The 16652-nt window shown below is 44.8% G+C and overlaps 1 protein-coding gene across 5 annotated transcripts in view; it reads left to right on the forward strand.

The window, feature by feature from the left end:
- The window catches only part of LOC142564684 (DDB1- and CUL4-associated factor 11), a 118372-nt gene that overhangs the window by 77999 nt on the left and 23721 nt on the right, over positions 1-16652 (forward strand). For all 5 annotated transcript variants that reach the window (XM_075675831.1, XM_075675806.1, XM_075675822.1 and 2 more), the window contains 2 exons: positions 9443-9566; positions 14224-14281. In XM_075675831.1, the coding sequence (XP_075531946.1) occupies positions 9443-9566; positions 14224-14281 (182 nt within the window). The remainder of the gene's footprint in view (positions 1-9442; positions 9567-14223; positions 14282-16652) is intronic.

The raw sequence follows: 16652 nt of genomic DNA on the forward strand, positions 1-16652 counted from the left end.
GGCTTATTACCAGTGCTTAAAAAAATCCTGCACGATCCACAAATATTTATGGAAGTTTGAATTCACTGTTATTTTTATAGCCTAATGTGTTCAGAGTGCTGGGCAACTGTTTTATTCAATGTATATATTGTGAATGTACACGTATGATCAAAAGTATGTGGGCCAGAGGTTGTGTTAAGGAAACCTAATTTTAGGAAACTCAGGCTGATAAACGAAAACTGACAAATGCATTGCATTTGCTTGAACTGCCATCTTCAGTTTCAGGTTACACGCCAAGGGATCAGGGTAATTCAGTTCTCTCTTTTTTTTTTTTTTCTCAGAAACAGTTTTTATCATGAATGTGTACTCCCCTGACCAAAAGTATATGGACCAGGGATTCTGCGATAAAGCGGATTTTCTTCTTCGCCTATGAATGTAACTTGAAATTGAGAACTCTAGTCTAAACTTGGCATTGCGAACTTTCCAGTGAACTTCTCAATTTCATTTTGTGCGTTTGAAAGTTTTTGGTCCGTAAGCTTTTACTCACAAGTATACATTTTGTTGCTTAAAGTTATGAAGAAATGACGAATAATAGTTTTATCCCATATAAAACATGTTGGGTGTGCAATGACCTAGTGGATTTTTTAACGGCAGATTGCTATGTAGAATTGCTAAATTTGTTTATTTATATACTTTCAAGCTACAGCTGGCTTATTAACTATCATCAGTATCTACATTAGTTGTAAGCATGTTGTTATCCCATAAATTGCCTGGTTCATGTTGTTATCCCATAAATTGCCTGGATTCCTTCATAGTTTTCTCATTCATTAGGTTTACCACGAGAATAATGAATGTACGCTCTTTTTGTGATCTTTTTTATCCAGACCTTTCTTTTCTTTTTCCTCTTATTCTTTTCTCTAGTACAGTGTAGATTGTTTATAAAATAAATTATGGTTGCTGTACAAACTGTCTTAAGTCATACAGTATGAATATTAGACAGTTTTAGCAGAGCATTAATGGTCCGCTATGCTCAGTCCAGTGTATCCTCCCTTTTTTTTAAATTTTTATTTGCACGATACTGCAGACCTCATGTGGTCCAAGCAGGTGCTCAGCAGCTGCTCAGCAGCTGCTCAGCAGAACACTAGTGGAGAACTAATGCGCATGTGCACAGGGCGTATACTCACAGCAGAGTTTAGAATGCTGCCCACGTACTGCTTTAAAACCGATTGAGCTGAGCGGGAAGGTGCATCTACTCAGTTTTTTTGTTGCTATACATCGAAGTTGAGAGTGCATCGCTGACGTGTCTGGGAGACATGCTCATCAAATAAGCGAACCAACACTCTGCTAAAACTGTCTATTGCAAAGTATATGTTTAATGCAATAACAGTTAAAAGTCCACGAAATTGGTCAATCATGATGTCATTGTCTGCACCTTATATTGAGCAAGCGCAGTAGAGGCAAGGGTCTTGTGATAAATGCTAGAGGACAGTAATGATTTCACTGCTCTCGGAGTTTAGCCTTTCTGTGACTATTTAGATTAGACAGAAATGTGAGCAGAGTGTTTTGAGCAGGCATCTTTCTAATAACAGGGAAAAAAACACAGAGAAAGCGGTAGGCTGCACATAGTGACTTGTATATATATATATATTGTTACGCGCGAAGGAGACCGTTTATAACCCTGACGGATGAAGGGGACCGTTTACTTTAGGTCGCGAAGGTGAGCGCAAGAGCGGTCAGCTGGTTTATCAACTGAGCGTCGTTCTCTTCTTTCTTCTTCCACTCGGGACCGCAAGCACGTTCACTGGTCTTCGTTTTCTTCATGCGTAACATTCCTCTCGTCGCAGACGAAGCCCGCCGGGCGAGTCAATCCATGTGTCTTGACGTGAACAATTTCAAGCGGGCGACATGGACCACTTGTGTCTTGGCAGCTCTTCTACCACTCGCCGTGAGGCGAGCTATGTTATACGTGACTTCCGTGAGTCTGTTAATAATCACAAACGGTCCATCGTAGGTGGCCAAAAGCTTTTGGCATAACCCGCGTTTCCGTACTGGAGTCCAGAGCCAGACTAAATCACCAGGGCGATAGGTTACCGGACGGTGGCGAATGTCGTAGCGTACTTTTGATCTGTCCTGCGATGCCAAAGTGCGCAAACGAGCAATACGACGAGCTTCTTCGGCGAGGCAGAGAGTCTCGGCGACAGTGGAATTTTCGTGACTGCAGAAGGGGAAAACAGTGTCGATTGTGTACCGGGGTGGCCGTGTGTACAGCAGGAAGAAAGGGCTATAGCCGGTGGTCTCGTGCTTGGCGGTGTTGAATGCGTACGTGATAAAAGGCAGTACGTCATCCCAGTTCTTGTGGTCGGATGAAACGTACATAGATAGCATGTTTACAATTGTTCGGTTGGTACGCTCCGTAAGCCCATTCGTCTGTGGATGGTATGGTGTCGAGTGACGCAAGTGGGAATCACACAAACGAAGCAGCTCCTCTACGACGTCCGCTGTGAATTGTCGTCCACGGTCGCTGATGATCACGCGGGGCGGTCCATGTCGCAGGATCACATATTGCAGCAGGAATGTTGAAACGTCAGTGGCAGTTGCGGAGGGCACGGCCGCCGTCTCGCAGTAGCGTGTGAGGTAGTCGACGCAAACAACTATCCAGCGGTTTCCCTTGGCTGATTTGGGAAATGGGCCTACGAAGTCAATGCCCACTTGTTGGAAAGGCGTGCTTGGAGGCGGGATCGGCTGCAGAAGACCTGCCGGAGCAGTAGATGGCCGTTTGTGGCGCTGACACTGCATGCAGCTGGCCACATACGTCTCAACAGATTGTCACATTCCAGGCCAATAAAAGCGTTCCTGAATCCGGTAAAGCGTCCTCGCCGAACCCAGATGGCCAGACGTAGGGTCGTCGTGCATAGCACGCAGAATTGCTGTGCGAAGGCTCTCCGGCACCACTAGGAGAAAACGTGCGCCAGTGCTGGAAAAGTTCTTCTTATAGAGGAGTCCATCACGTACACAGAAATGGTTTGCTGTCGTCGAGGCGGTCGTAGCGGTGAAGAGCGGTGTTAATTTATCGTCTTTTCGCTGTTCGGTTTTGAAGCAGTCGAAGTCTGGAAAACGCGGCGACACAGAAGCCACGAGGTGATCGAAGTCGTCGGCGTCACAGTCCGTAGTACTAAGTGGCATACGCGAGAGACAGTCCGCATCAGCGTGTCGTCGACCACTCTTATAAGAGACGGTGAAGCTGTATTCTTGCAGTCGGAGCGCCCAGCGCGCAAGGCGGCCACAAGGGTCACGAAGATTCACAAGCCAACACAACGAGTGGTAGTCGGTGACCACTGTAAAGGGGCGTCCATACAGGTAAGAACGAAACCGCTGAGCCGCAAATATTACCGCGAGGCATTCTTGTTCCGTCACAGTGTAATTCTGCTCGGGCCTACTTAATGAGCGGCTTGCATATGCGATCACGTGTTCGCGGTCACCGCAGCGTTGAACTAGGACGGCACCAATACCTATGCCACTGGCATCCGTATGGAGTTCTGTCGGAGCTGAAGGACTGAAGTGTTGAAGAACCGGTCGTGACGTCAGCAGGAACTTCAACTGACGAAAAGAAGAGTCGCACTCCGGAGTCCACTCAAAGGGGGTGTCCTTTCGTAGCAGGCATGTCAGCGGATACGCAACGTCGGCGAATTTAGGAATAAATCGGCGGAAATAGGAACAAAGCCCCAGAAAACTACGGAGCTCCTTGACACAGCGCGGTGCACTGAACGCTTCAACGGCTGCTGTTTTCTGGGGATCAGGGCGGATGCCATCCTTGTCGACGAGGTGCCCAAGCACAAGGGTTTGGCGGTCTCCGAAGTGGCATTTCTTAGAGTTTAAAACTAGACCAGCGTTTCTGATGCAGTTCAGGACAATATCCAGACGCGAGTTGTGTTCGCTGAAGGTGCGGCCAAAGATGACGACGTCGTCGAGATAGCACATGCAGATGTTCCACTTCAAGCCACGCAATACAGTGTCCATAAATCTCTCGAAAGTTGCCGGAGCGTTGCACAATCCAAATGGCATCACATTAAATTCGAAGAGCCCGTCAGGGGTTACAAAGGCAGTCTTCTCCTTGTCGTCAGGATGCATCGGAATTTGCCAATAGCCGGATCGTAAATCTACTGAGGAAAAGTAAGAGGCGGAATGAAGGCAGTCTATTGCGTCATCAATACGTGGGAGTGGGTACACGTCCTTTTTTGTTACAGCATTCAAACGGCGATAGTCGACGCAAAATCTCCAAGATCCATCTTTTTTTTTAACAAGAATCACTGGAGCTGCCCACGGACTTGCTGACTCTTGTACGACTCCCTTTTTCATCATTTCGTGCACTTGTTCGTTGATAATCTGGCGCTCTGATGGTGAAACACGATATGGCTTTTGTCTAATCGGATTTGCCGAACCCGTGTTGATGGTATGGCGCGTTCGAGACGCAGGGATTGCAGGTATATTGTCCTTCTGCGCAAAGTCGAATACCGAAACGTGCTTCGAAAGCACACCCACTAACGTTCGGCGTTCACTCGTGCTGAGCGATTTATTGACCATCGACAAAAGGGCCGTTTCCGAACTGTGGCCGTAAGGTTCTTCCGGCACATCTGTAAGTTGAGCCACTGATAAGGACGCGTGTTCCCTGGCGAAGGCTAATTTCATGCCGTCAGATAGTATAACGGGCTCCTTAGAACAGTTTACGGTCCATAAGCCAGTGCGTCCGCCTTTGATCGACACCACACAATGTGGAACCAAAACATTCTTCTTCATACAGTTAAAGTGCATCGGTTCTACGGTAGCTTCGAAGCAGTCGGAATCGGCGCCGCAACAGACAACGGGAACGCAAACGGTAGATGATGCAGGTATGACTGTATCACCACAAACACACAGTGTAGTTTCGCGATCTACAGGGTTCTCCAGGAGTCCTGATGGAATCCTACCACTTAAGAATACTTTTCCGGTGCGGCAGTCGACAGTAGCACCACACTCCCGCAAGAAGTCCATGCCGAGAATAACATCATGGGTCGACCGAGGAATAATTACGAACTCTGTCGTAATAACATGGCCTCCCAAAAATACGTCAGCACTACACACACCAATAGGTCGCAACGGCTCACCACTCACTCCACAGAACTTTGAATCTTCGTCCCATTTAAACAAAACCTTTCGCCCTAACACGTGTTTAAACGAGACACTCATGACCGAAATTGTTGCGCCTGTGTCCACCAGAGCCATCACAGGGACATTATCCACAAGCACGCGCACTTTGTTTTTCAGCATCAACACAGGAGGTATTTCTGTCAGTAGCACGTCTCCAGCGACCTCACCTCCATCGGCCGCGCTAGCTAGTTTTCCGGTGACGAAGGGGACGCGGTGCGACGCAGCGGTGAGGGAGAACGGGGAGCACGACGTTGCGGTGGGGGTGTCAAACTTCTGTCAGATGCTGGGGAGCGATTCCGGGAGCTGCTCGGCCAATACTCGTCGCCAGACGATACGTGCGCTGGCCACGGGGCACCGTGTGGCCGTTCGGAGGGCCGAAAAAGCTCTGACGGCTGGCCATACCACGTGGTTATACGCTGGTTGCAAAACCGCGATATATGACCCGGGACACCACAGGAATAACACACCGGGAGAGGTCTAAACCTTGGTCGTTCGTCGATGAAGCGGATATTATCATTTTCCCGCGTGTAGTGGGTTGGTTCGTGGCGAGTGTCACGACGATACATCGGGCGTCGAGAAGGCGTGCGCTGAGTGCGTTGGTCATAGCGCGGAGTCGGCGGGCGTGTTGTCATCCTCGACTGTGGGGCTGCGCTGTACTCCACGGCCGCTGCGGTAACCATCGGTTGCCAAGGGGCCGAATGTGGCGCCGTCATAGCCTCACGTGACGTGTACACGCCATGGTGGTCACCAGTGGAATGCGACAACCCTTCGCGGCGGGAAAGTTCCTCGCGGACAATCTGTCGGATGGTCGAAGGAAGGTCGAGGCAAGGACTCGTGTCCACACTGGCAACCGTCGTAACATTTGCCAACCGACCAAACTTTGGCGCAATCCGACGCATCTTTAGCGTTTCAAAAGTTCTGCAGTGCCGTATGACATCGGACACAGAACTGAGGCTCTCCTTTCCAATTAGAAAATTGTACACATCCTCAGCCACTCCTTTCAGCAAATGCCCAACTCTATCTTCTTCCGACATGCGAGCATTGACCACCTTGCACAGCTTTAACACTTCTTCGATGTATGTTGTGCATGTCTCACCTGGTAGCTGCGCCCGTTGCGACAGTGTCTGCTCCGCACGCTTTTTTTTGGCGACTGAGTCCCCAAAACACGCCTTTAACTCGTCAACAAAATGGTCCCACGTCGTAAGCGCGTCCTCGTGGTTCTCATACCACACGAGGGCGGTATCGGTCAGGGAGAACACCACGTTGGTGAGCTGAGCGGTTGCATCCCACCCGTTGGATTTGCTCACTCGTTTGTAGTGGACGAGCCACTCGTCGGCATCTTCCCCCGCTTTGCCTCCGAAGGTGGGTGGAACTCTGTAGTATGGCAGCGGACTGCTAGGCGCTGCCCTCGGAGTGGCTCCTTCTTCTGGCATGTCGAAGATGGTCACGGCTGATGGCGGGAGGCCGGCAAGTCGACGGCTTCGACGAAGCTGCGGCAGTGATGGTTCCGTTGTTGTGAGCGATACCCCGGCACCTCCACCACTTTGTTACGCGCGAAGGAGACCGTTTATAACCCTGACGGATGAAGGGGACCGTTTACTTTAGGTCGCGAAGGTGAGCGCAAGAGCGGTCAGCTGGTTTATCAACTGAGCGTCGTTCTCTTCTTTCTTCTTCCACTCGGGACCGCAAGCACGTTCACTGGTCTTCGTTTTCTTCATGCGTAACAATATATATATAATGTTATTTTTACTTCAATGGGAGTACTGACACAAACATTTTTGTCTAATTGTAATCATGTTGTCTTGTATGCGACCTGTTCAAAATGTACACCAAGTGAAGTACAGCTTTGGGCTTGTTGAACAAGCAGGTGAGGAAGCTGCCTCCTTGCATCACGAAAAACTGAGGTGGTGGTTGGTCACGTGGTACAAGAAACACTGATGCTCAGGTCTGCAGTCAGCCCATTGCAAGGGTTGCAGGCTACGTAGTGACCGTTTTGGTGAAAGCCGAGTATATTAAGCACATGGCATAATGCAGTTGCCAACCAATTATTCGGACACCAATAATTTGGACATGTTCGATTGTTCGAGTTGCTTTGAGGTGCCACCACTGGTTCAGTAAACTTCTGTGAAAGAGTAACCGAAATTTCAAAACCTCACAGTGCTTTGATCAATAATGCAGGCTTTAGGCTTTGCCTGCATGATGTGTGATTTGATCAGAGTCGAGCAGAAACAGCAATATTTTGGTTTTGATACGTTGCTGGCATGGTCATCGGCCTCCCATTGCCAGCACCTTCTCAAAACCAAAACTAACGGAGTCTAGTCAATCCCGCACTGACTGCACACAAAGCCCAGAACAAGCCAAGTTAAGTTTGCCAAGTCATTGTAAAGGCTGCATTGTCGTGCAAATTGTTCCACCAGGCAGTGATGGTGGGGTTGGTTCCATGCGTTCAGCTTTTGTTAGTTTGCATGTGTCCCAGAAACTTCATCGAGCTGTTTTAAGCAGTGCCAACTTCACCCTCGATGCCAGACATTTGCTGTTCCCTCCCCCCCCCCCCCAAAAGAAAGCAATAATTCGTCTATCACAGCGTGATCAACTTCTGTTATGTTGCTAGGGGATGAAGATCTGGCTACATGCACTGACTGTACTATTGTCTGTCTGTAGCTACAACATGACAATTAATGGTAGAGATACAAACTGACCAGGTTGCAAGCAAGCACATTGACAAACTTGGCCAATTTCTTATGCGATCACTTTCAAAGCTACGTTCACTTTTGCAACATTTCACGTGACTAATACTGGACTCATTGGCAGATGACAGTGTTCCTGGCACTGTAATTAGACAGCGTGCTTGGGACTTGGCAAATTCCATCGCTCATGGACACCAATGCATCTGACACTAGTCACGCGCAAGTGAATGTATCCTCGAAAGTGGTCATCCGAGAATGCAGTACACTATTCTTGGCCACTTATCCGATATTTCAGACTCCCGATTATTTGGACTTTTAGGCAAGCCCCATCAACTCCGAATTATCGGTCAGTAGCTGTAAAAGGGAGGAGAGGGGCACACTGCATTCCCAGACCAGTGATCTGAAAGGACTAGGCTTAACCCATAATGTATGCGAAGAAGTGAAGTGGCAGTTATGCACCAAGATTTTACTGACACAGTGTAGCTTGTAACCACTGCACCAAGCTGACTGGTGTGCATATCACTGGTTTGTGATACTATGTGACAACAACCTCCACTTTTCATGGTGTAGCGGAGAGTCGTGCTCAACACAGCCTCTGCCGCAAAGCCTGATTTTAAACTAGTGCATATTTTAAACTTCGATATAAGAAGTTATGAGGTAAAATGATGTACATTTTTTTGCCATGTATGCTTATAGTGATTATCGGATATAACAAAGAAAATTTTCGCATCTGATGCAACTTCGTTGAAATGAGGTTCGATGGTGGTCGTATTAAAAACTGATATAGTTATTTGTAGTGTTCAGGAATCAAGACTCCATATCGGGACTACCATTTGGCAAGTAATCAAGCAAAAAATTGGAGGCAAAAATTTGGTGTTGGTAGTCCCTTAACCTTCTTCCCCTTTCTGACTCAGTCAAGCAGCGTTACGGCTCTGACCAGTGTTATCTACATGTGACTGACCTGAAGGCTCAATATTACCTTTGGAAATCAGATTTATTGTTATTCTTTCTTTTTTCTTTCTTTTATTTTAGAAAATAATGCTCTACTTTTGAAATTTGTAGCACCTGCAGTTGGTTAAAAATGTGCTCAAGAAAGAATTGCATTTCTACTTTGTTTTGCCCAAAAGTAAAAGGCAACTTTCAAATTACCAGAAAACATTCCTATACCATCTTTTCTTGAAAAGCCTAGTTTTGATATGCAGACATGAAAACTTCATTATGAATGAAGTTTTTAGTGAAACATCTAGTTTCAGTTAAATGTCAAAACTTTTAGTGAAACTTCAGTGAAACTTTGCCATAGTATGTTTGGTTTTGTTCTTTTCTAGACCTCCTGAGGAACTGTAATGCTTTGTGGCTTGTAGTGAATTAACTTCTAGGGAATTTTTCAAAGGTCTTTTCGAAAACATTTCATCACTTTTGTGTCGCATATTTGTAATTTCAGTTATGCTGCAGTTTTTTTGGCAGCATTAATCTTATTATGCAACCCATTGCAATGCTTTTGGGCCCTGATTGTGCTGACACATCGCTGAATGGGCAACAGGCAAAACATTGCTGTAATGCTTATGATCTGCTTGCTTTTTCATTGTTATCAGTTCACCTGTGCAACGTTTTTGGGGAGCACCAGGTTCATGAGGCACTGCCACTTTGTCCCGAGGATAGAAGGTTTTGCATCTTCTCCTTGCAATTCTCTTGCGATGGAAAAGACATTCTTGGAGGGTAGGTGGCTTTTTCTTTGTACAATTTTTAGTTAACAACCAAATCTTGGAAAATTCACTTTTGTTCTGTAAAAGAAATTTTCTGGTTTTAGGGGCAGTTCTCATATATTTTTATATTGGAACATCTGATAAAGATCTGCTTCATTTGCAAGCATTAGCTGCACTGCTCTTGCCTTATGCAGTAAAATCGCAGTGATATAATTCTCGGAGGGGTTGCATAAAATATTCATGTTGCTCAAATATCACATTTGATCTGTTGTAATGTGTCCTTTGTTCTAACAGTAAAAAAAGAATGTCCGTACCTCATTATAACGAAGCCGCACTGGCCATGAAAATACCTTTATTATATCTAATATTCATTAGAAGCATGCATGCAGATATCGACAAAAAAAAAAAAATCCGGAAGGGACTCGAGCAAGGTGCCTCCAACGGGCCAGCAAAGGGTCTCCTGCGAATTTTGGTAACCTGTCAGCATATTGTCTTGCCGATATGAGGCACGGAAACAACAATAAATTAAATACACGGGCTCTGCATTGTCATTAATATGTAACCATGTGATTTGCATTATCACATCAGATTGGAACATTGGCTTGCTAACTGCTGTCCAACCAAGGCAGGCCACTTGCCAAAATGTGCACGCCGCCAAAAGACTTTTCAGACATGGAGGGGACTGCACATGTATTCGTACTCCATTGCTACAGCCACCAGTCCAGCCTCCACGTCTGATTTCATGCTCGATCACTGATAAGGTCTACGAGTGCAAACATAATGGCGTCAAGATTTCCGCAACGGCGTGTCACTAGCCATTTCACCAGGTGCACTTCTTAGGCTGCTAGGCCTACAAGCACCTGTTCATCGCGAATCTGCTATCAGAGTTGCAGTTTCATACCAGTCAACATGACCGCAATTTCATTCATGGCCGCCATGTTTGTGGCATCACATGTGCAGTTCATGTCCAAAACACCTTGTGAGGTCCGAAGTTTCAGTTATTAACATTATAAGTTGGTGCTAGGGGTAGGTGGCGGTGCCACAGGAATTGTGTGGATCCGAATAATCAGACATCTGAAATATCGGTAGGCTGTATTGGATGTTCTTGCTACCAGAATATATCATTTAAGGCACGTGCAAACAAAATTTTACTTTGCTAATGATATCATCTAGGATCCTGTATTTTTATTTTCTTATAGCAGGAGAATACTCCATTGAATTAAAGCATGATCAGCCAAAATTTATATTTACATCATTATATCAAATAATTCATTATGTAAGCTTTCATTATATTGAGGTTCGACTGTATGGGATTTTCTCACTTCTTTGACTTGCTTACAGAAACTCATTGCTTATGCTTGAATAAGTCGTGCACGACCAGGGCACATATTTGCGCGTAAATTGCACGTGCTGGTATCGATCGAAGTTTCTAGGACGGGCCAACACATTTTCACATTGGAAGTAGCTTCTAGCAAAGTCAGAAAACAAGACTATGTGTATGTCAAAACTTGCATGCCTGTCGTATTCCTTAAGCCCAGACCACATGTACGCTTGCGGACGCGCACAAGCTCGCATCCACGCGCCCACGCATGCACAGACGGTGCGGCATGGCTTGTGTGTGTCGAAACGGGGTGCGATCTCAGTGAATAGCTCCTCTCTGTTATTGTGCACTTGGGATGCCTCACGTCGGTACACCTGGCTACGCAGATACAGCGCAATACATTCAACTCTCAATGAAGCAGATTTACATCATCCAAGAAAGTGCTTCTTCTTTCCTTTATGTGCTGATCTAACAGTTATAAAAATATAACAATTACGTTTATAGATATTGAAGCATTTTTAAACACTGTCAATGACAAAGTACGAAGTGGCGTCTGCCAAGGCGTCTGTGAGTGAGCCCAGTGAGTGTGCGCTATCGCGCATATTTGTGGATGCAAACCACCATTCCTCGTGAGACGCAGCAGGTGCAAGGTGCGTAGACACGAGCTTGCGCCCGTCTGCAAGTGTAAGTGTAGTCTCGGCTTCAGCTGCACATGAGTAGCTTAAGTGCACCCATCGTGTGGGGCCTGCTTCGCCTGAAATACCTGTCAAACCTAATAGTGGCAAGTCATGTTGCAAGTAATCAATGACTGCACTTTACTACTAGCTAACTGACAACCATTTGTGCAATTATGTTGTTTACGCAGAAAGAAAACAGAGAACCAATTATTTCACTGATGTGCTTTGTTTTTGTTATAATGCTGCTTGCAGTGAGTAGTGAGCATGCAGCGGTAGCCAGAGCTGAGCCACAGGACTGCTTAAATCTTAAGAGGTCCTCACACTGAACTTATTTCATCGCTGCAGCATTTGAACCATGCTTGTTTGCTGGGAGCTCTGACCCCAGACAATTTAGCAACTGGAAATTAGGAATATGTGCATATTCAACCAGAAGCTCTTTGCTATTTACTAGCTATAGCGGCAAACAGGACTCAATAGTCAAGATACCACCATAACAATCAAAGTGAGGGTGCATGTACTTCAATAGCACAGGTACAGGAAATTAAATGGCAGCAACTTTGTTCATGGCTGCAGTAACATCTCTCATGCAAATCATGCCCAAGAAATATACTTATCCAGCAGAAAATTTTTGAAACTAATACTGGTCTGTGCTTTTCTCATATGCCACAGCATCCATCGTTGTTCAAGGTGTATAGGACTGTGTTGTCAGTTGCCATTCATCACTGCTGTAGCCACTGGTCTCTGAGGTCAGCGTACCTGTTAACTTTGGTGCAACAGTGTGGAGGTTTCCACAGCTCAACATATGTGACTGTAGATTGTGTGTATGTCTGTCACAGAATGGCAATACATGGGGACTCAAGGAAGGGCAGATAGACCAAATAGTGGCAGCTGTGCTCCCAGGGCTGGCATGTTGGCTAGGTTACCTGTCAAAGGCACATATAATCAAGGCCGTGGCCCAGTGGCATAAAGGCTGTGGCAACAGTGAAGGGGCCAGCTGACCGCATATTAAAACTTATCTTTTCGACGCACTGGCCAAAACCTGAAATGCATTGTGGTTACCTCGCCACACTACTGCTGATGGCTGCAATTGTATTATCCATTCATAGAGGACCACAGAATTTTGGTCACATGCCGGAAGCATGAGGTATTTGAGGACATAATAATGACTTCAAGAATAGCAAAAGTATTTCAATCGAGAATCTAAATATTCCTTCCAAATTTTTCACATTGCTTCTTTTAGCACTGTTTTCTAATGCTGTTGAATAAGATCACCTCCGACTTCAATTTTTACTAAAGTCAATGTTCACAGCCAGCCACTCTGAGTCGTGCAGGCTGTGTGGGAGCAAGCAAATCCGTTACTTAAGAGAGGCACATAATGATATTGTGCACAGAAAGCCTGGCTGTTGACTCTGCCACTTGAAGCTGTTCAGCAATGGCCGTAATTGGCCTTGCAGAGTTCTCACTCATCATGGCCTTCACCTGCTGGAGAAGAAAATCAACTTCCTGCTGCATCTTGAAATGTTTTCAACTGGTGTATATAAAATTAAATCTATGAAATCTCCCCTTTGCACCATTTCTATGGTTGTTTGGTTGGAGGGGATGGGAAACCAGTCTTGGTAGGGGCACATTCAGAGTCATACATTATGGAGCATCCCATGTGCCTAAAGAAAACCAAGAACACATACAGTTAAATCTTGATATAACGAAGTAGGTAAAATTGGCAATTTGCTTCGTTATATTGAAATTCAACCTTTTATGCAAATAAGTACTGTCGCTGATCAATCTTTCTGACAAGGAAAGGAGCCACAAAATCTTACGAATTATCGGGCAATAAAAAAAAAGCAAATTTGAATGAGAAAACAAGTTAATGAATTTGGGAGTCAGCAACGAATGATACAGTTTCATGCCACGTTGAAAATATCTTCACATCAGTGGTACAAATTAAGCGAAGCTGGCCACGCTTTCGTATGCTTTCTGCCCCCGCAGCTGATAGCGTCGCCCGCGTGCACTGGGACCACTCTATCATGAAAAGCGCCGGCAGCGGGGAGCCAATATTTCGTCTGCCTCTCGCTCCAACGAGTGACTGAAACTCGAGATTATGCAACCTCCAATACTAAATGCATAGGAAGACAGCTGACATGATGCAACACTGTCTCGGCATGCCCACTCTGCACACGCGACAGATTACCTCTAAAGCAGGGTGCGTGGCTGCATATGTGCTCAGCCGTGCTTACAGCCATGCGCAGCCACAGCTGAGACATGCGCCACAAATCACGAAGCAAGCGCCAACCTATACCCCCGCCTTTTGCTCACACTTGGTCGCGTTACGGGTACGAGCTCCCCTCCCTCTCTTTGCCTTTGCTCGCACATCATTTGACCATCTGCGGCCGCTGAAGTTTCCATTTATTGTCTTGGCATTCTCTTGTGGCAGAAGTGAAATTTCGTTATCTTGGAATCGCACACTAACACACTTTGTTATATTGAGGTTCTAAATACATGATGTTCTATGGACAAGATGTTATGAAAAGTTAAATACGTCGTTATATTAAGAATTTCATTACATTGAAGTTCGTGGTTTAATTGTGTATGTAATCTAGGACAATTATCAATCGTCCTGACCATGTGCCAAATGTATGTGTTTGCATTCTTAGTCTGTTGTTTGTTTCTTTCAGAGCAAATGACTCATGCCTCTATGTATATGACAGAGAGGTGCACCATCGTTCCTTAAGGGTATGAAGCGTGCTGGTTTTACTGTGCATTCTGTCTTAAAAGGGCCCTGCAATGCTTCTTTATGAAAAGTTGGGAATATTTAGAAGTACTAACTGTTGGGCGTGTTGGCAATCTGTACTCAAAGAAGTATGGCACAAACAAACAGGGACTATCTTGTCCCTATTTGTTTGTGCCATTTTTCTTTGAGTTGGGATTATGGTTGGGAATGCAGAATTTGGGGAAGGGCCATCTCCTTCTGAATCTTTTCCAAGAAAAGCTTTTTAATGTGCTTTGTACGAACAGAAATATTTGCAATCAAATCGCTGCCACTGCCATGCCTTTGCTGCTTTCCCTTCCTTTTCGTTGCTTGAACTGCACTCAAAGCTGTGCCACCATAGCCACACAGAACAGTGCTTCCCATGCCCCCCGTGTGATCGCACCGAGGTTTTGTGTCAGTGTCCCATCGCAATATTACCACATTGGTATCATCTTACACCACCAGACGGTACCATCGCCCAATCAGTGATGAGATTTCTGGGCTTTTGTTTCTGCCCAAGGCAAAGTTTAGTCATGGCGCTTAAGTGAATCTTGTCTGAAAGTGCAAATAGAAATAGTATGCATAAAAATTGGTGGTTTTAGAAAGCACAAGCACTCTCCTGAGTGAAACCATAGGATCTTCTGCAGGTACCAGAAATATAATCTCAGATGTTCATGACAGTATTGTCTAGCAACTAATTTATATATTTGGTTCAAAAATATTACAGTGCCCATTACTGTGAGATTGACTATATGCTTCTGAAGTTTCCAACTTGGCACTTGTCAAACTTTAATGTAATAATATGTTACACTACATGGTGTTCCAGCTAAATTTAGCCAAGGTTTAAAAGATGAGCCAACTCCTGTATAAATGTGTATCGCCTTCGCTGCACGCCACTGTGTTGCTCTGTATGATGGGAGGTCAGGACTCCTCAAGCTGATTTTACAGCTTTTTACCTGGCCTCCTCGCGATTTTTTTTTTTTTTTGCAGAATAAATTTTAATTTCAATATGCCACTACACTGTAATATCCAATTAAAATTGCATTGTTAGCCACTCAATGGAGCACTTTACTAGTTTTAAATTTACTTAAATTTAAAGGTAAACTTCCGTTGAGGAAGTTTAGGAAAGTCCAAGTCGCCACTTTTTAACTTCCTATCTGTTAATGCAACAATGTCGTCTGCATCATAAAGTCTGTAAAAAATGGATTAGTTAACCTTAAAAATGAATTAGTAGAAAATGAAACTAGCTAATCTTCAATAATATGAACTTTGACAATACAAATAATAATAACAAATTCCTATGGATCTGAACTCACTGTCGCAACAGTTACTTCCTCCCTATGCCCCCGCTTTTGTGCAAAATTTCTCCCATTCTGTGCAGATTCCTCAAACTGTACCTAAAAATGACAGCGCTAGCATAACAATTATGTAAACATGATAGTTGCATGAAGACAGCAGCAGCATGATAACGAACTATGACAGCGGTACGCTGACATCAATGGCGCAGTGGCACAGTGGCTTGGTGATAGTGATGGCAAAGTGACAGCATGATGACTTAAATACTGTTGCAGTAAAATGTTGCATACATAAAATGTTGCTGTATCCTATAGTAAATAAAGTATCCTTCGATCAGGGCAATGACTACCATTCCACAGCATAGCGGAACAGATTGATGAACAAAGTAAACCCTGTTTCAAGCTCTTCAATGTTGCTACAGTAAAATAGTGTGACTTGCTCCTACACAGTGGACAACAACATGCTTTTAGTCTAGTCCTTCTATGGTCCATTGGCATATCTTTGAACCTTAATCCAAGTGGACTTGTTCACGTTGGTTGAGTTCAAGTTGGTTGAATATCTGCAGCATCATCCTGGTTTCTTCAATAAGGGATTAAGTATTAAGGGTTTTAAAACCAAGTCCTTTGCAACATTTTTAGAATGTAAAATGTTTACTGCATGTGAAAGGGAGAAGTACTGTGTCACTTTACTACATACTGTAATATGTGTAGCAGGTGAGCTGGAAGTTTCATTATACAGAACCATTCAAAATCTACTAATTTAGTGCCACTTGTCTTCAGCATTCTTGTTTTCTTTGAAGGCATGGTTTAAAGCTGTAACGCATATAAGCATAATTGTAAGTACATCTCCTTAATTGCCAAGTACTAACTGTAGAGGAAGAGGAAACAGATCTCGTAGAAACAGATCTCTTGGTGAAGGGGAGCACTGGTGACTTCATTGTCTTGGAATACAGTTAAAGCTCAATGTAATGAACATGGATATAAGGAATTATCAGATATGACAAAGTAAATCTAAAATGTTTATCACCGATATGAGCATGCAAGGGATATATCCTTATAA

The sequence above is a fragment of the Dermacentor variabilis genome, chromosome 1 (genome assembly GCF_050947875.1).
Source record: "Dermacentor variabilis isolate Ectoservices chromosome 1, ASM5094787v1, whole genome shotgun sequence".
Taxonomy (NCBI): domain Eukaryota; kingdom Metazoa; phylum Arthropoda; class Arachnida; order Ixodida; family Ixodidae; genus Dermacentor; species Dermacentor variabilis.